The 21,633-nt window shown below is 36.3% G+C and overlaps 1 protein-coding gene across 1 annotated transcript in view; it reads left to right on the forward strand.

Moving 5' to 3' along the window:
• Positions 1-21,633, forward strand: part of PURG (purine rich element binding protein G) — a 36,787-nt gene that overhangs the window by 1,567 nt on the left and 13,587 nt on the right. Inside the window, 1 exon segment of the mRNA XM_004696493.2 lies at positions 5-807. Coding sequence (XP_004696550.2) covers positions 5-807 — 803 coding nt within the window.

A 21,633-nucleotide genomic window follows, 5' to 3' on the forward strand; every position in this document is an offset into this window, starting at 1 on the left:
GTAGGGGGCTCTGGCCTAAGCAAGAGCAGGCTCTACCCCCAGGCCCAGCACCCCCATTACCCCCACTACACAGCCTCGGCCACCCCGAATCAGTCCGGAGGCGCGGCCGAAATCCAGGAGCTGGCCTCCAAGCGAGTGGACATCCAGAAAAAGAGGTTTTACCTCGACGTGAAGCAGAGCTCGCGGGGCCGCTTTCTAAAGATAGCCGAAGTCTGGATAGGGAGAGGCCGGCAGGACAATATCAGGAAGAGTAAACTGACCCTCTCGCTGTCGGTGGCAGCGGAGCTGAAGGACTGTCTAGGAGACTTCATCGAGCACTACGCCCACTTGGGCCTGAAAGGCCACCGGCAGGAGCACGGCCACAGCAAAGAGCAAGGCTCCAGGAGGAGACCCAAGCACGCAGCACCCTCCCCACCAGTCTCGGTGGGGTCCGAGGAACACTCTCACAGCGTCCTCAAGACGGACTATATCGAGAGGGACAATAGGAAATACTACCTGGACCTCAAGGAAAACCAGCGGGGTCGCTTCCTAAGGATTCGACAAACCATGCTGCGGGGGACTGGCATGATAGGTTATTTTGGTCACAGTTTGGGCCAGGAACAGACCATTGTCCTCCCAGCACAAGGAATGATTGAGTTTCGCGATGCCTTGGTCCAGCTCATTGAAGACTATGGCGAAGGGGACACAGAAGAAAGAAGAGTTGCAGATGGTGATCCCGTTGAGCTTCCAGAGGGGACTTCTTTCAGAGTGGACAGTAAAAGGTTCTACTTTGATGTGGGCTCTAATAAATATGGCATTTTCCTGAAGGTAAGTGAGGTGAGGCCACCTTACCGTAATACTATTACTGTTCCATTCAAAGCATGGACAAGGTTTGGGGAGAATTTTATCAAGTACGAAGAAGAGATGAGGAAAATTTGCAACAGCCATAAAGAAAAGAGGATGGATGGCAGAAGGGCCAGTGGTGAAGAACAAGAGTCCCTCGACTAGAGCGAATTTGAACTCCATCAGGCAAAATTTAAAATCATAAATTGGCTAGAAGTACTGATCCATAGTCGTTTGAAGAAAATTTCCTCTTTTTTGTCCCTTTGTTAGTAGTAATACCTCGAGCAATTTAAACTTCAAGGAGTCCGATTCTCATGTTATGTTATCATAGATCACTATAATTCTTCGGGAAATAACAACCTTCCCAGAGCTAACTAGTTTAGCTGCTTCAAACTGCTCCAGACTTTTGAAGTATGCCAATCAGCACAAAATGTGACATTCTGACCTTCTAATACTGTAACTAAGGTTTACATTGCACTATGACATAATCCTGAGGGGGAAAAAAGATACATACTTAGTATTGGAAGTGTGAATTTCTATTTCACAAGTTCCCAAAAAAAGAATTCCATTCCTACTTCATTAAAGACTGCTAAGCTGACTGTAGGACAGTTACCACAGAAACAGAAATTGACCTTAGGCATAGTATAAATATGTTTATTTATAAAAACAAAAGCAGAAATATCCTAATTGTCCATTGGATAACTAAATATTAAACAGTGCCATCAAAGGCTCAAATCTTACTAGCTAATTAAAAAACCCCAAAATATAGTGTTATAATATTTCTTAAGAGCTACTGAAGTTTCCTATAATTTCAAATTTTGTGGTAACCCTATGGTTTTTAATTACCATATCAAAGCCATGGGAGAGATTTAATTGGTTATTCTAAGTTAGTTACAAATCCATCTTCACCTCTGCTTATTGTACCTTAAATTTTTATTGACATCCCAAAGTTTCAGAAATTGCTTTTATGTCACCGCTAAGTGGGAGGCATCATCCTATGACTTTGCTATGGAAATGTCAATGTTTTAGTTTTTTGTGCTAATTTGAAGGTTGTGAGGGTTTTTTTTAAAAATGTGTCATGGACTCAAGGTGTTATGAGTTTCTTCTTTAAGACTATTTCAGAAGGATTGGTGCACCTGTTAAATCTGTATTAATGTATTTTAGTAACATTTTTGCAATTGCTACCCTTAAAACCATGTCAACACTTCCAATATAAACCTGACTTTGGCAGGTCTTATAATTCCAAAGGGGAAAAAAAAACATTTTTTTTCTTTAAAGAAATTTGGAATACAGATTTTCAGTCTAGGAAAAATATTATTTGAAGATTGGTTATAGATATATTTGAAAGGAAACTTCAGGCATTTTCCAAGGTGCTCTTTATAATATGTAAAGAGGTTTACTTTACATAAGATTCACCAATTTACCTTCCAGGAAGTACCACCGTAATTTTTCAACATCTAAACAATTTTTTAAACAAATGAATATACTTGTGTGTGTACCAACTCACCTAGTTTTAATGAACTGAAATTCCATCTGTTGACCTACATTTTATCCTGAATACAAATAATTGTCTTTTAGCTTGGCTTTATTCATCTTCCACACAGTAAGTCTATACAACCATGTCTAAAGGAAGCTCTGGTAGCACAGTGGTTAAAGCCCTTGGCTGCAAACCAACATGTTGCTAGTTGGATCCTACCAGCTGCTCCACAGGAGAAAGAGGCTGTCTGAGACCATAAAGATTTACAGCCTGGGAAACGGCATGGAGCAATCCTAGTTCTACTCTGCCCTATAGGGTTGCTATGAGTTGAAATCTAGGCCAGGAATTGGTTTGGGGATTCTTGTGTTTTAGAACCGGGCACTGATTTCAACCCCCAAATACAACTATTATTGATGAGAGTTGGCTGCATGGATTGAGATCAGAAGGCTATGAACCAAAAAGGTCATCAGTTCAAACCCACCAGCAGCTTCTCAGGAAAAGACGTGGCCATCTTCTTCCATAAAGACTCCAAAACCAATTCAAACCCATTGCATCCAGTTGATTCTGACGCAGCAACCCCATAGGAAAGATTAGAAATACCCGTAGGGGTTTCTAAGGCTTTAGACCTTTAAAGAATCAGTGCCACATCTTTCTCCCATACCTGTAAAGATTACAGCCTGGGAAACCCTATGGGGCAGTTCTACTCTGCCCTGTAGGGTAGCCATGAATCAGAATAGACTCGACAATAGATTTATGGGTTAAGTAATTCAAAATTATTTTGATGATACCTTTCCTCTATGGTTTATTCTTAGATACATGTAATGTCAGTTTTAAAAAAAATTACACTACGAACTAAGAAAATGAACTTCATTGGCTTATGCTACTGAAGAACAATCCATAATCCAGATATATATGCTGGTGTTGGTGTGCAGATTATATTTCAAAACGCATGAAGGAATCTCATTAGTTCATTATAATTGTGGCCCATATGGATCACTATAGAACAACTGAAGGTTAGGAGATAATGTTAGTACTAGAGTTAAAAGCACATGGTGGGTGTTGAGACTCTAAAAATAGCAAGGGTTTTTAAGAAGTCTTAAATGTAAAATAACTGTAGGCTTGCTAAAAAAAAAAAGTTTTGGGTACATGGAGTAGTGTGCACTTGAATTACTGTACTACTGATTGTTATTGCTGCCCTTAATAGTGCCTACTAAGAATATCCACCTGTCAGATTTGGGCAAACTGGAACTGTGACTACTGCAGTATTTGATTGTCCCTACCACTATTCCTATAAGTGTATACTCTCTTAAAACCTTCCTTTCTGAAATATTTACATCAATTAGGTCTAAAAGATTTCTTTTGTCATCTTTAGTCAGATAAGATTTGAGTATGTGATATATGTATGTACGTATATGTGTTTGCATATATCTCTGTATATATAAACCTATACACACATATGGTTGTTAGGTGCCGTTGAATTGGTTTAACTCATAGTGACCCAGTGTACAACAGAACATAACACTGCCTGGTCCTACACCATTCTCATAATTGTTGTCCTGTTTGAGCCCATTGTTCCATCCAGAATGTCAATTCATCTCACTGAGGATCACATATACACATATGTATTATATCAGGCTTAAAGAAAGATATCTTTAGTTCATCATATTTAAATATTATTTGTTTAATGTTTTCATTAAGTAAAGTCAAACAGCCGACTTTTCTACCACATATGTATACTTCAAAGATTTTACCACCTCAAAGCTGCAGATTGAATAGATGCATATATGCCGGCAACTGAATATACTCTAGAACCAGTAAGCCATCTGCCAGTCTTTTTGTTTCATTTTCCATAGTTCATGGATAATTCAATGGAAATAATGAAATGATGCTGATTTGTTTATGCTTAAAGTTCCCAAGAATTCACTAGCCATAAGCTAAGAAATAAGGTCCAGTTCAAAACTCTGGTATTAGGATGTGCAATGCCATGTATCTTATAAAATAAGCTACTGTTCTTATCTGTGCAATATACATTTTATTTATTGTCATTTGTAACATAATGAAGCTGCAAGTGTACATGGTGTCCTTCAGAGTAATAGGATCCCTGCCTTTAGGACATTAAACTCTTAGGACAACTGGATGTTACGAGTCAAAAAATGAGCATTCACTTTAGTAACCAAAATTACTAGCTCATTGTATAATTCTAAAACACTGATGATGTTTGCACATATTAATTCAAGCATAATGTGGTACATACTCAAAACTGTAATAATCTAAGCTAATAGTATGAAATTTGGAAACGGGTTCCTTGTAATAGTTGGCAGTGTGCTCCTAGCAATTGCAAGCAGCACTAATCTGTTGCTTATATGCAAAAGATGCAATGTATTATAAAAGTATTAAAGTTCTGCCACATTTTATAATGTTTTTTGTTAAAGCCCCAAGCTGCCATGTCCCTTAAACTTGAGTCAAACACAAGCTTATTTGCACTAAAGAGCATGGCCAAAAAATAAATGACAGGGTGGAAAAGCTAGTTGGAACCTCTTGAAATAATTGGTTCTAGCTTGAGAATTTCACATTTGTCTATTTGAAAGCTATATGGTCCAGGCAGACAATCTGTCAGTTCACTAATTTAATAATGCACTTTACCTTTTGTATATAACAGATGTACATTTATGTCACTAGACCGGGGAAATGTGTTTCAGTAACTGTAGTTAGAAACTATAGAATGAACTCTTGCATGCATGTTTGTGTTGGACCTGTTGTCGTAACAGGTTTCCATTAGGTGGGTGTAACAGAGAAGGGTAGAAGATGTTTTTAAAACAAATCCAAATGCATTCAGCAAAGGGGTTCCTATTTGTACTCTAAAAGAACAAGAACCAATAAAAAAGCATTTCTAGCCCAGCTTAATATTGTAGTTGAGACTATACATAGAATGGAAATTCCCCATAATCCTTGGAAAATTAATTTGAGAATTTGTGCAAACAAAAAAGGTTTTTAATGATACTGTTTCATTGTTGCTGTGTATTTAAGTAACTAATGAAAACTTAGTATATGATACTATACTAGAATTAAAAATGATTAACTGATGTGGCTTTATTAAGGAAATAGCCAAATTAAAGAAATACAGTTTTAAGTTAAAGAAATACAAAGAGCTTAATAACAATTGCAAAATAAATATGATGTAATTTCAAAATTGCCAGCATACTAACCTTCACCAACCAAAAATGGTTTTGGGGGATTTAGTGTATCCTTCCATCCTGAAAACTTCCTAAGATGTACATTTGAAAACTAGGTAATTGTTACTTAATAGTAGGCTGTATGTACTTTAATAAGAAACACTGTGTACTAGAAATTCATCAAGAGTGTGCTATATTTACTGCAATCATTTTATAACTGTGGATAAGAATACATTATATATAGTCATCCTACCTTAATATAACCATGTATTTATATTGTAATTTTGCAAATATTTTCAGTAAAATAAACATTTATCTTAGTTGCACCATTTGAAGAGGCTGATGTTGGAATAAACCCCCAGATACTCATTTTTAATAAGCAGCTTCCATTATCATTTCTTTAAACTTTATTTTCTCCTTTGCTTTCATTTTTTAAAGAATAGGGCTTACTTTTCAATTTTTCCATGGTTTTCTGAGAAAAAATGTGTGTGTGTGTATTTGCTGCTGAATTTCATTGAAATTATTCACAAAACCTATTCCGACCTTTGTATGCATTATAGGAACTTTGCTTAGTCGTTTTGTATTTTAAATCTGTCTTTACCAAAACACCAAATGTCTTTGGCAGGATAACAGCTAAAGTAAACCACAAAGAGAAGTGAAAAGTAATGCCTACACAATAAAGTGATGTAAAATTCATCACTGCCTAACAAGAGTCTTAAAAAATCTCACGCTTTCTTAAAGATTTCTTGAATTTCATAGAGAAATGGTGAGTAATGACCTGCCCGTCAGGAGAAGCTGCAAAATATCAGCATGCTCTCTCAGTCCATAATCCACTGTGCTGCAACAATGAGGTGCCGGGGAAATATTTTTCTCCCAATCTAGTGTCATGTGGATTGTTGGATTATAATTACTATGTCATAAAGTAAATATACTCAATTTTATGTAAATAAACCATAGGAAAGCAAAGCATCATATATTAGTATATTTTCTTGTATAATGTCAAGAGGTCACGGTTTTTTTTTCTTAATTTTCCATATTTTTAAAAATATTATAGTTTAGTAGTTTTTAATCACTGTCTTTTTGTAGGGAAAACATGCACATAGTAAAATTTCAAACTACAGATGTCTAGACATTGAAAAATAGCAAAACTACTGTTTCTAGTAGTTTTGTATCTTGTGCATCCTTCTAAAATTACTCTGTATATACAAGCATATGTGTATATACATGTATTCCTTTTAAAGACACAAATGAAAACACTGTATTTTATGTACACTGTCCAGTACCTAGTAGTATCAATTTTAGAGCTTGCCTTTTAAGTGAATTTTTTTCTATACATACACATCCTACTCTGTACTTGATATATTTAACTTGAACCATGTTGCTACCCCACAGGATCATCAAAGAGATTTTAAATAAATCCCATTGGCATTTCCTTAAAATGCAAATATGTGTTTTTTTAATATGCCAATATTTCATTTATCCTACTATTTTCCTTCCCCTTTCCCAATACTATTCTGTCTCGATCCACTTCCCTCTCTCAAAACTATTGGTCATTTTGCTGAAGTAACAGCTTAGGAGTGGCAAGATATAATTTAACTAAGTTATTTGCAATGAGCTGTGTTCTCTAGGGGAAAACTGCATAAAACTTTAACACGTTAATCACTTTTGGTCTTTTAAAACTATGTTACTATTATTTTAATCCAAAGATTTTGCCATTTTAAGAGCAAATGAGTACTAAAACTATAGTGAAAGGTTATGTTATGAATCTAGTGCAATCTTTTGGTCATTAACAAGAAGCCTCTATCTTTATGAGGAAAAAGGCATATGATTATTAATGAATAAGTCATTTCACAACTTAGTCAAATCCAAGTCTAAGCAAAGCAGTAACACTAACCCTGATTGTTTAAAGCACTGATTTCCCAAGTAGTGGACTTGAGTCTCTCAGCAGCCTTTGGAAAATATTAGGAGTTTAGAAGTTGCGAGTACAATGAAGCCGGTTTGCTTCCTATGCTATTTACAGTTTGAAATAGTAAGTAGAAGTGTTAACACCTGAAATTAGCATTACCATTCCTGAAAATTGAGGCAAAGCTGTCTTTACAGTTGCCAGGGGAAAAATATATATATAATTTTCATTCCCTTCAAGTGTACATTTTAAGATCACTTTTGTCATGTTCACCAAGAAGAACTATTCTCTGAAAATGTGAAGGTTCCATACTTGAAGCCTAAGAGATACTATCTAATTATATCACCTACATAAAAACTAAGAGCCTTAGTGCACAGTGCTTAAACAGTCAGCTGCTAGCCAGTGGTCTGCAGTTGTGACCCAGTGCCGTTTTGTAGGAGAAAGATGTGGCAGCCCTCCTCCGTTAAGAACTACAGCCTTAGGAACCCCTCCAGGGAAGTTCTGCTCTGCCCCACAGGGTATCTATGACTTGGATTAATTCCACAGCAGTGGATTTGGTTTAGGTTTATTTAAAATTTTCAAGTAACCAGAGAAAGATCTAATACTAATAAAAATATCCTAAAGAGCATGTGGATTGTGGGATGTTTCTTTTTAATGGTATGGCATCTGTAAAATCTATGAATATGTTCAAAGGTTTAAAATTAAAAAACAAAACAGTTTAAACCTTAGAATAACAACTTCAAATTTCTGTTTGTAAAAGGAGTGAGGGTGGTGGCATTAGAATCCTCTTAAACGTATGTTTTAAAAACATAAACGAGCTACCTGTCTAAGCTAAAATGACTTTTTATATATTTCTCCTATTGAAAGAGAACCAAAAGGAAAGATGCATTTATCTTTCAGAATGGCGTTTTGCTCAAGTTTAGGCTAAAAAGATTTTCCATCCATTATCAAGGCATTTCCCATGTTGGTACTTCCTGGTAAAATTATCTCCCTCTTGTCCTTGTTTCAATTATACCTTGTGAGAAATTTCTCATTCTTGATGAAGCCAATGATGTCCAGCAGTACATTTTTTAAAAAGAATAAACATGCTTCTACAGTGAAGTTATTTTGCAGTATAGGTATAAAGAAAAATGACTCACATCAATTGGAATTTGTGGTTTCTTTTCAATGTTACTGGCTTAGTTCTCAGATTGAATAATACTTGTTGGTCCTCTCATTGCTCTCCCTCATCTTGGTTTCCGCAAGAGTTGTTCTAGCCAGTTTTATTGTTCCAAGAAAACAAAAGGAGTGAAGGAAAGGGAGTAATCTCTAGAGAAATGCGCACAGTACTTAGGAGTCAGAGTTGTTCGATGTAGAAGATTGGTGGTGTGGGGGGAGGCTTTTATTGGCTTTAGTCCTTATCAATGTGTTGTTAGGTGCTGCCAAGTGGATTCCAACCCATTGTGCCCCTGTGCAGAACAGAATGCTGCCCAGTGTACTCTTGGATCTGATTAAAGTCGGAATCTCATTTATCTGACTGAGACTTTGATACTCAGAAATATTTAATATTTTATCATTCTAGAGGAAATTGTTCTTTTGGATAATACACTTTAGGGCTCTTCCCTCCCCTCCCTCTTTGATGTTGACTTGATAAAGTTGTCTAGAAGAAGAAATGGAGAAAAGTAGTAACATTGTCTTTCTTGCCTCTAACACCAAGATTGGCATTGGCCTACCAACCACAAGGTTGGTGGTTCAAACCAATAGGCACTCCCCGGGGGAAAAAATGAGGCTACTTTCTCTCTAAAGATTTATAGTTTCAGAAGGAGCCTTGGTGGTGTAGTGGTTACATATTGGGCTGCTTACTAGCTACAAGATCCGTAGTTAGAAACCACCAGCCACTCCTCAGGAGAAAGAAGAGATTCTACTCCAGTAAGATGGTTATGGTTTCAGAAACCCACACAAGCAGTCTACCTGGTCCTAGAGGGCCGATATGAGTTGCAATCGACGATGGCAGTGACTTTGAGCTTTGGATAGCCTCAGAAAGCCTATATTGAGTCACTGTGAGTTGGAATTTACTTGACAGCAGTGGGTTTGGTTTTCGTTTGTTTCATCACAGAAGAAATCAGATTAACAGGAAAGAACAAAGTGCCTTTAAAAGAGCCTTTGAGAAAGATTAATAAGACGTAATTATATCTTACTTTGAGCGAGTCTGTTAACTCCTCGTATAAAAATAAACAAAATTGTGCTAGAAGCTAAGCTTGTTCTGTATAAGTTGGATGTGAATGACAAAAACCGATGGCTAGTAACCACAATTGGAAAGAGGTACATAAGGGATTATCTGTATATGTTAAAACCAGCTATAATAATGCAGCAACCTATGATGATACCCAAAGCAGCAGTGCAGTGAGGTGCATTTTTAACATGGCGTGTATCACTTTAGCCGCACAAAATGAAATTTTATTCTTCACCCTTTTAATGACCCAAAGTATATATTAGCTACTTGACCGCCTTATGATTTGAGTTTTCCAGGAAATATTTGTATTACCAGTAGGGTCTTTGCTTATTTCTCTATGTTCTGTAATCATCTCTAATATTCTGTATGATAAAGGAACTTTTTAAATTGACACCACTTCCTGGAATGTCATTGTTGATGAAATAATCATAAATCCTAGTGGTTACAACTTGGGTTTCGATTCACAAGATCCTCAGTTTAAAACCACCAAAAGTCCCCAAAAGAAAGATGGGACTTTCTACTCCCATGAGCAGTTAGAATCTCGGAAACCCACAAGGGCAGTTCTACTCTGCCCAATGGGGTCGCCCCAAGCCAGTATTGACTTGATGGCAGTGAGTCTGGTTTTTGATCTGAGGATACAGTACTGCCCGCCACCCCTTCTCTCTTGATCCATTTGACTGTTGTGTGTTTTAAACAATCGCGTAAAGAAAAGCAGGAAGGGCAGTGACCTGTGAACTGTATGGGTCTCTTAAAGAGCCTGTAGCTAGTAGGGGTTTGTTTGAGGGGGAGGTGATGCCCTTAAAAGCTGTAAACCTGGATGATTGGCAGAGAAGAGAAGCAACACTTAAGGCTTTTGTCTTAGAAACATTTTTTTTTGAAACATTTATTTTAGAGACCAGTGTATTTATTTACACTCTGGCCATCCACAACTGCTATTAAAACGGAAAGAATCACCAGACTTCTGTTGGTGCCTGTTTGCCTATTTGATGCAGTGTTTTAAGAATGGTTGGTTGTCATGCAGTCGGTGCTGGTCCTGGTGACCCACAGTGTGCTGCATGCAGTAGCTCCACAGGGTTTTTAGAAGCTGATTGCCTGGTGCCTCTGCGCTTGTTCACACCACCAACCTTCCTGCTAGTGGTTGAGCACTTAACTGTTGAGCCATCTCTTTTGAAGTACATAAGCATATGTGTATTTTGATCATTTAAAAATATGTGTGCCAATAAAATTCCCTTGTGCACATATTCCTTACAATTTAATTTTTTTTCCTTTTTGCCCCATTGGTAGTTCACAATAGCAATTTGGTTAGTTTTTAACAAATTATATGATAACTGGCTATTAACAGATGTTTTCCGTCTTCTCAAAATAACAGCTACATGATAGGTTCTTGTGGTCACTTCAGTGTTCGAATGCTGGATGGGACGTAGGACATGGTTGGGTGTAGCCATCGGGCAGACAGTTTTCCTTAGCTTCCAGACATCCCAGCAGCTTTGCCGAGATAACACACTCACTGTCAGAACTGCTGAGCAAAGTAAAACCACAACCATCAACTATTTTGAAGGTTCAGTAAAGGTCATTATGTAATTTTATGTATTGTTTCATTGGTTTTATATTTATATAAAATGCTACAATCCAGGTATAAATATAGGATTCTAAAATTCACCACTCATAGTTTTCCCTTCTCCTTCCTTCCACTCTACCCTCATAGTAAAGGGATAAGGCGATTCATTTCTCTCAATACCACCAAGGCCACACTCCATCCTACCTATTGCTCAATGACAAAGGAAAAGAATGGAGTTTGTTCTTTGAAAATTTAAAAATTACTGTATTCGTTTGAGAGGAGTGTAGTGCATCACATTGGGCTGCTAACTGCAAGGCCAGCAGTTCAAAACCACCAGCTGCCCTTCAAGGAGACGGGGCTTTTTACTCCCATAAACTCACTCTCGGAAACTCACAAGATCCTATAGGGTTGCCATGAATTGGCATCCACTCAATGGCATTGAGTGAGTGGATTTTATTAGTTTGAAATATAAACCTTAAGAAAGAAATCCCAACACTCAACCATATTTTCATAAAACAGTTTAGGATAAATAGAAAACAAATTTCACTTGGAATAATATAAACTCCAACGTCTCATTTCAGGTGAGAAAATATCATAATTGACAAGCAATTTCAGAAAGAATTTAACCTCTAGAAAAGTTACATCATCACTGGATTTAAAGAGAAGGTGATATTAAATCAAAGGAACAATCAAGATTATTAGTAGTAAAAGTATTGTGTACTGAATGCCTACCATACAGTATTATTGCAGGGCCATTGATCTATCTGCTATACTGCCAGTCACCAAATTACTAAGGTTCCTAAATCTGTCTTAAAATCTGATTTATATGTAAACTGGAACAGTTAGGTACAGTTTGTACCTAGTCTGTCAGGTGCTTGTATATACTCCCAAGTGTCCCTTTCTATGCATCAAGAACATTGAAGAAATATTTCCAATGCATTGAAATATCTATACCATAATGACGGCGTGATAGTGCTGCTAAGGCTTTGATGCACTTCATGAAGTGGTGCACATTTGTTACTAGGAACCTGGGCTTGGGGGCTTCATAAATAATGGTTGTATGGCAATCAGAAGTTTGCAACCTAGGAACTGACTATATTTCTAATTCTCATAATGGCCCTTATATCCTCCCATTCTCATAGGCATTTTTAGAGGTTTCTACCCCTAAGGGCATAAAGGAGACAAATTGCTTTCATGAACAAAAAACAACTGGTTATGTTCATTTCTATTATCTAGAAATAAGTTGTATAAATACTAGTGGGAGCTTTATTCACTTTTATTTTTTTCTTTTGAATTTTTAAAAAGTCATTATATTGGGAGCTCATACAACTCTTATCACAATCCATACATACACCCATTGTGTCAAACACATTTATACATTTGTTGCCATCATCGTTCTCAAAACATTGCTTTCTACTTGAGCCCTCGGTATCAGCTCCTCATTTTTCCCCTCCCTCCCCACCTCCCCACCCTCATGAACCCTTGTTAATTTATAAATTATTATTTTGTCACGTCTTACACTGTCCAACATCTCCCTTTACCCACTTTTCTGTTGTCCATCCCCCAGGGAGGGGGTTATATATAGATTCTTGTAATTGGTTCCCCCTTTCTAGTCCACCCTCCCTTATCGCCACTCTCATCACTGGCCCTGAAGGGTGCATTTGTCCTGGATTCCCTGTGTTTCCAGTTCCTATTTGTACCAGTGTACATCCTCTGGTCTAGCCAGATTTGTAAGGTAGAATTCGGATCATGATAGTCGGGGGGAGGAAGCATTTAACAACTAGAGGAAAGCTGTATGTTTCTTCGCTGCTACACTGCACTCTGGCTGGCACGTCTCCTCCCCGTGACCCTTCTGTAAGGGGATGTCCAGTTGCCTACACATGGGCTTTGGGTCCCCAGTCCACACTCCCCCTCATTCGCTATGATACGATGTTTTTATTCTGATGATACCTGATACCTGATCCCTTCAGCACCTCATGGTCACACAGGCTGGTGTGCTTCTTCCATGTGGACTTTGTTGCTTCTGAACTAGATGGCCGCTTGTTTACCTTCGAGCCTTTAAGACACTATATCTTTTGATAGCTGGACATCATCAGCTTTCTTCACCACATTTGCTTATGCACCCTATTCACTTTTTCACAACTTATTCCTGACCCCGTATTATCCAATTACTTTTCATATTTAATTACCGTACTTCCTCTTTTTTCCCTTCAGTCCAGGGAGGTAAAGTCAGGTGACTACAGTATTTACAGATTCCATAGTGACTTTCAAAGTTAGTATAAATAAGACTAGTAGGAGTGTCTATTAATTCATCAATTGCTAGCACACATCACCGGAGATTCTGTTCAGTAAATATGGTGAGGGGATAAGGAAGAACCAAGAATTTGCATTTCTAATACCTTCCCAAGATGGTATGGATGCTGTGTTCTGAGGACTAGAGCTGTTGTTCTACATTAATGGACTTTACCTCAGGCACAGAGGATAGTGAAAGAAGCAATAGTAATATCTTGATAAAAAGAAGATTCAGTGCTACTCATTCTGCCTTGAGAAGTTTAAGCCATTTTTTAAAGTAATTGATGTATTCGGGTTAAAGCTTATTTTCTTCAATTTTTGTTTTATTATGTTTAATATTTCTAATTCCCTCAGATTTTTGACAGTTATTTTGAGAAAATTCTAGTAGACAATAATGATGAAACTTTGTATTAAAAGTTAGTTTTCAGTTTTAAGGACATTGCAGTATACTTTTAACTTACTAAATAATTATGATAAATTTTCAGTAGAGAAGCTTTTCTATTTCTCTACTTGAACTATTTATATACTACTTTTCATAAATATTAAATTTAAGATGAACTTCTAATTAGTTTCCTTCAGCCCCTTGATTTTATTTTTAGTTTTTTGACTTACATATCATGTAGCACAAATGGTTTATATTCTATAATAGGCTAAGTAAGCAGAAGGAAAAGACATATTTCAAAAGTCAATGATCTCTAAGGCATATCATAATTTCTTATAAAAGCGTGTATCCTGTCTGTATGTGTAGAGTGGAGGAACTATGAGTACACCACAGTATATTCATGGTACTGCTTTTAGGAAATAATTAGAACTGTTGCATTAAATATACAGATTCATCACCTGAAAACTCATTGAGTATATTGTTTGAAAATGTAACTAGCATATTTTAAAGGAATTTATCCTATATCTTCCAACCTGTGGATACTCTTTAATACAATTTTGTTTATCAAAATTAATAAAACATTTTATATAATTATAAAAAAGATATACAATTTTATTAAAACAATGCATACAAGAATATTTTGTCATTCCTCTGGTATATTCACTTCTTTTTTTCCAATTTCTTCCCTTAATTGATTAGTGCTCCCTAACAATGAATGAATTCTTCATTCTGAAAAACATAAACCAACTGCTAATGTAACAGCGATAATTATGAATTCACTGGATCATGACAGGCAATGGGACTCTTTTTAATTATCTTGTCTATAGTATGGCTACAATTTAAATTTTAGATTAATTTATTTTTAGATTTAGAAGTATAATCTTAGTGTGAAGAGAACTCCAAAAGGTTTGTGAAAAAATGCCATTATCTCTCAATTGCATTTTTCCACAAACTTTTTGAAGCCTCCCTGTAGGCTTCAGACAGATCAGAGATTTGTCTTAAATTGATAGTGGACTTCAGCTCAACATGGCAAACTTCAAGAGGGAATGAGCTTTACTACCCTATTACTACCCTGCTATTGGCATTATTTAAAGCACTCACTTTAAATAATGAAAAACATTAGTAAGTCAGAAAAGAGTTGAATTGTTGCTTCCTTCCGGATTCTTTTCTGTTGGCAGTTCATGCCCAGGGCCACCACCACCCCCCCCCCAAAAAAGGGATTCTTTTCAACTCAGAGAGACTCGGAATTTGGGGTGAAATTACTTTGAAATTTTGTATTTAATTCCTGTGTTGATTTACTAGAGTAGATGAAAAAGTATGATTGCAATTTTTCTAGTATTCTGAAAACATTAAAAAGTTTACCGTTTCCTCCCACCTTCAGTTCATTGCAAAACCAGTAAGGACTGGTTTGCAAATTTTCATGAAGCTTTATCAAAGTAGTTAAGATAGAGTTTAGGCATTTTCCCAATGAAATTAAGTGGTTGATTTTGTTGGGTGCCATTGAGTCGAATTTGACTCACAGCAACTCCGAGTGACAGACAATCCCTCCGATGAAGAAAGATGAGGCTGTCTGCTTCCTTAAGATTTAGTCTCAGAAACCCTGTGGGCAGTTCTGCGCTGCCCTATCGGGTCTCTCTGAACCAGACTCAGTTCCCCAGCAGTGGGTCTTGGCTTTGGTTTTTTAATCTCCATGAGGACAATAGCCAGGTCTTTCCCTATCAGAACCACTGTCAGCCTTTCTGCTCTCAGCTGTAAGCATCCTTTATAATTTCATAAGAATTTTTTTCTTTTAAGTATTTTAAAAAGATTATATGAAGGAATAAATATGTATTGGTTTTACTGTTTCAAAACTACCGGTTACAGGTAGTGTCATGGGGAAATAAATGACAGTAGAGCAGGTTATAAAACCAAATTATTAGACATTATTTGTTAAGGTTTTTCTTTTTTTTTAAATCTAGATTAAATTCTGTTTCAAGATTGAATATTTTCTCCTAAATAATCACCTTTCAAACTTTGTTTTTTCTTGCACGAGTAAGACAGAAAAGAATATAGTGTTCTCATTTCCTCTTAAGTTTTCCATTTTAGAGAACAAATTCCCAAGTAAGTTGATCCTGTTGCAGATTCTCTCCTGGAGAGTTTCGAAGCTTGTAAATGTCATCGGAGTAACTTTGGCATAATAATGTCTAAATTCAGGGCCTAATGTGAACCAGTATGAAACTTGATTCTCCTCCCTTTCAAGGCCCACTTTTTCTTATGAGTTCTCATTACTTCCACTTCCTTGTGTTACTCTGCAAATCTTAATAACATCTTTCATAAAGCAGTATGACTGCATTGGAAATGTATTATACTGAAATCTATAAACTGTATATTGTATGACTATAAATATTTAGCTAAGCAAATCTTATTTCTCCACACAAATATTACACACACACACACACACCAGTTACATATGCATATATGCCAATTATACATATGTGTGTGTGTATATATATATATATATATAATTGGAGGGAGTGGGCAGAATTGGAGTGTGTGTGTGTATGTGTGTGTATGAATGTATATACAAAGTCCAATTCTGCCCATTCCTTTCATGTCCCTAGAGAAGCCATGGAAAATTGGTTCAGTCTTGTTTGTCAGCTAATTGGCTGGCCTGAAGTGCTGTGTTGATAAATTGAAACCTGCATCTGAAGGGAAAGACAGAACCACATTCATGCAAAATATTTGTGCTGTTTTTCATTCTTGCTTTAGAGCCATAAAACTTTTGTCACTCTAAAGACTTCAGGTTAAGGACATGTCTCTTCTAATACTTCAAAGAGTTTGTTTTTGACCAGTAGTCCTGCCTTTAAAACATCAGAGACTCTCTACTGTGGCTTTAAGGAATTGCCTGTGGCCACAGTGCTCTACTAAGGGTATCCTTAGCATCAAACACTATACCTCTAGTGAATTCTGATTTCCATTAAAATGGCAGAAGCTTCTCCCTTTAAAATGTATCCCAGTGATTCCTAAACATTAACGTGCACACCAACAAACAAACTCATCTGCTGCCGAGTCAATTCTGACTCATAGCAGTCCTACAGGACAGAGTAGAGCTGCTTCTGTGGGCTTCTGAGATTGCAAAGCTTTATGAGAGTAAAAAGCATCATGAGCAGGGCTTGTTTAAAATGCAGAGTATGCTCTCATCCCCCCAAATTCTGATGTGGTTGCTGCCAAGTAGCGTTTAGACGTGGGCATTTTAATTGATTTGGGGGATGGTTTTAATACAGTGAATTCCATTCTTTCTCGTGGACCTATATTGTGCAGCCAAGATTTTCTTCCATAGCATTTTTACAACTGAAATTACTTAAGTTTTAATACTGCCAACCGTGGGAAGTTGAATTTTCAGGTCCATTATTAACATGTAATATAAAAGGTTACTTTAACACAGAAAGAGCGAAAACATAAATGCAGGTGACTAAGATTTTGTACAGTCATACTGGCTAGCTCTTTGGATATGGATCTCTGGGATTACCAGTAACTCCTAAATTGAAACTGTTTTTTGCTCAACATGTAGCCACTGTTTACATAATCCCCAGTTCTTAGAACCCGAACATTGAGTCTTTCCAACCAGAATCAATTCCATAGATGGTTTCTCTTTCAACCTCTCAAAACTTGACCCTCTAAGTCTGGAATGACTTTTCTCAGCCTCTTTTTTTATTAAACAAGATATTTTCATATCTCTTTTTCCAAAACTCCCACAAATAATGGGTTTATAATTATGGCCATTTAGTTCTCTAAATACATTCTGTATTTCCTCCATTGTTTAAGTTCTCACCTGCAAATGGATTTATAGTTATAAAGCAGTTGTGCTTATATTAAGATAGCAAATCCTTATAAGCCTTGAGGGACTGAAAATGCTTTATCCTGGAATTTTTCCGTGTTTTACCGAGAAAGACAAGCCTTTATTTCTCTTGAGACCTAGGAGACTCCAGATGGACATTTTGTGGGTTTGTCAGTTGGCTGGTTGGTTGACGGGCTGAGTTTAGAGTTGCCAAGGCAATTAGGCTGAGATCATGGCATCTCAGTGGCTTATTGCTGGACATAACGCATAGTGGCATGTCCTAGAATGGACAGGTGTCGGGAACTTGTCCGCTCAGTGATTTCAAAATCTTTGTTTAGTAAATACAAAAAACTGTGTGGCTTTAAGTAGCTATAATAGAAGTATAATTTGAGAAGAAACAGTTATAAAATACAAATGCATTTTGCTGCAAATGAACTATTTCAAATATTATTTTCAAAATCACTGGCAGTAGGAAAAACTCAACCCAAGAAACAAATTTCAAAAACTCTTTGTTTCTCAAAAGTTTTTATTCAGAAATTTTTTCCCCTTGACAATTTTCGAAGACATCAATTAACTTTAAAATATTGTAAGCAATATCCAGTGAGATTTCCAAAAATGCTATAATTATGATTATACTGCTTATGATTTTGACATAAAAGAAATCTTAACATTTCAGGCTAATTTTTTTTGAAGCTAACATGAAATCTAGTTGATGGGTGATGGAATTTTAGAAAATGCATGTCAATAATAACTAAATTTTTATTCATTTTATGAACAGCAATTCATATCTATGCTAGCTTATGGTTTTTCTGATAAATACTGCTTATTTAAAATTTTTAAAACTAATTCTCTGATTTTTCAATATGCTGATTTTCCTTTAATAATCTACTGCAATATGTTAATATCAATAATGCTTCCTTCAAAGAAAATTCTTTAAATTTATATTTATTATTTCTTTTATTTCTATTATAAAATTAGATGTATTTTCCCAGTGAGAAGAAAAAATTTTTTTCGTTGAAAAGATTCAGTAAAGAAGTTATGCAACTGGTTTAATAACATGCTAAGAAGTTATTTTTCTTTCTTTGTAGTTCCCTCACTATCTAAGAACATTCTTCTCTCCTCCTTATCATCACCCCTAAATAACAGAAATTCATTGAACACTATGTAGTTCTCAGTGCACATACTCCTAGCACCTAAAACTTTACCTCCTCCCTATTTGTAATCTCTAACATGAGCTAAGCACTAATATTATGACAGTAAGATCCTTTATTGCCTATAGAAAATTCCATCCAGAAAAATTCCCAGAATTCTGGGCCTTTCTTTAATCAATAATTGTCTATTTTATTGATTATAATATTAAATGTACTTAGACTGAAGAATGCATCTATGATTTAGATTAGCTTACATTATAGTTGTGCAAGTATTATTAAACTGTTCGCCTATTTAAGGGAGTCTCTGGATATTAGAGCACCTTGCAATTTGGTTTCTTTAACCAACATTTATTGCTTGACTAATGTTTTTAGAAGATCTAAACATTACATTTAATGGCTTACCAAATTGTGATTCAAGCAGCACCTTTCATTAAAGTGATTTGCATCTGACTTGAAACATATTACATAAAACGTTTTCTTTATATTTTATATGGAAAAAAACGGAACTTGATTCTTCAACTATTTTTAATCGATACTAAATTGCAAGTTAGTGAATTTATTACATAAGTGGGAGTCCTAAATTATTGTCTGTCCTATAGATAATAAAGCCAAAATGTGTAGTTGCTTATTACTTGGACGTATTTCATGCCTGCATGGAATATAAGGAGTCCTACAGTCTTGCCCATGCTTCCCTGCCCCGCAGTGTGGTGGAGAGGAAAAAGCACTGTCCTTCCGACACCATGACTCTGTGCTTACTCGCAGGCCTTCAGTTCAGCCTCCTCATCTCACCTCTGTAGGCCCAAGCTTGTTCATCGATAAATTGAGATTGTATAAGAACAGAAGAACCTTTTAAATGTCTATATCCCTGAAGTCAGTGAAACTGCTCTTGAAGTTACCTTTGACTGCCGTTCATGTCCGGTCCTCATTTTGCCCAGCTGCCGTTTGACGGTTATTAATCACCTTTTCCTTCTGGGTGCCCTTCAAATTTCATTCTCTTTCTCTCTCTCTCCCACCCTTCTCTCTCTTTCTTTCTCTCACCATGCTTCAGTGTGCTATTTCTCTAACTTACCCAGTTCCCTTTTATACCCTGCCATCTAACTACATACTCATATCACCAGTACGCTATCTTTAGACCCGTAGAGCAAAATTTTTAAATAGGCAATTCTTCCAATTCCAAAAGGTTTTTAGGAGCACAACCTAAAGCCTGATTAAATACATATTTTATACTTCCTCTCAAATATAAATGCCATAGCTCCTTAACCTGAGTTTAAGTTTAAAAGCAGCCTTTTCTTCCCTTTTTGTAGTCTTTTCAACACTAGGACTAAGCTGATTACCTGAATCATCTCTGTTAGCTTAATCACTAGTGTTCCTGTAAGCCTTTGAAATCTAGTTGCTTCAGAATCACAGCATAGCACTTAATGGACAAATCAAGTTGGTGACAGGCAGTAATGAAAGTGTTCATTTTAAAACCAGACAAGAAACACTATGCCATTTTTATTTCAGAGATTGGCTCACTAGTTGCTAAAGTATGGTAGAATGTGGGATTTGTGTTTCCTACACAACCAAAACTATACTTCCAAAATCTTCATTAGCATGCCCAGGAGATGAATGTATATTCATTGGCAGACATTGAGTGGCAACTCTCTGCCAGGCCATACAAGGGACTAGGGATTAACCAAAGACAAATACTTCACCGCTGTTACCTGTAGATATAGCATGTCTAAAGTTATTTTATTTGAAAGCATCTTTTGAAACCTAATCAAGCGGACATTTTTTTATTCAACAGATACTCATTTGAGCAGCTGCCACATGCCATTATGTGGATGTGGTGAGAAGTGTGATTGAGGCTGTTTATTATAAAACTCTGTATCCTTTATTTCCCTTTAATAATGTATCCCTTATCTACTGTTAGAGTGTTCGAAACATATCCCATTGATGCAGATTTAAAGAAATACAGTGAGATGATTTGAAACAAAAATTCTCTTTTCCACTCCAAATCTCTTGATGCCCAGGAATGAAAATAATAATTCTGTTCCATCACATGTGCCTACTGTGTTCCAATGGTAATGACTTCCTCAGCCCTCTGTTGGAGATGATGTGGAGCCCCATCCAGGCTCATCATAGAAGACAGCTGTGATTGCTGCTGTTTCTACAGGTTGAATAGGGATGGAGGGGAAGGAGCTAAGGGGTAGGAGCATGAAGGTCACATACTTGCCCTCTCCTCATTTGGCACTTAATACTTACTCTCACTAACAGACTATATACAACACCCTCACAAATTCCTTTCCTCTCCCTGGGCCTGGAATTCTAAAACTCCATCAGTGATTCCCAAGTATGATTAATTTCTCACTAGGGTTTTAGCCAAATGAAATAAGCCCAGATCTATTGTGGCCACATTAAACTAGCAATTGTAACAATTTTTCTTAGCCATTGCAGTGAAGAGCTACTAGTAAATAAATTCAATTAATTAAGGATACAAAAGATTTTTTTTAAGTTTCCTATAACTGATCAGTAATTCTAAATTATTTTCTGATTAAAAACACCATGGAATTTTAAATGATAATAATTGAGATAATTTGAAATCATGTTTACATAATTTCTGCATACTATTTCTACAAATAGTTCTTCTACATATTTTACTTCATTTCCTCTTGATGGATAGGTTTAATTCAATATCACCATCCCCACTTCTTTAACGAAGTAAACCAAGACCCAATAGGTTAAGTGAAAAAAACAACAAGCAAATAAAAAACAAGTTAAGTGATGCACTTAGATCACTTAGCCATCTTATAAATTAGCAAGGTTTATAATCGGCCTCATGGAAGCCTTCATGCTAACACTAGAGA

Source organism: Echinops telfairi, unplaced genomic scaffold (assembly GCF_000313985.2).
Source record: "Echinops telfairi isolate 266 unplaced genomic scaffold, ASM31398v2 ScPeMD7_9;HRSCAF=40, whole genome shotgun sequence".
NCBI classification, from domain to species: Eukaryota; Metazoa; Chordata; class Mammalia; order Afrosoricida; family Tenrecidae; genus Echinops; species Echinops telfairi.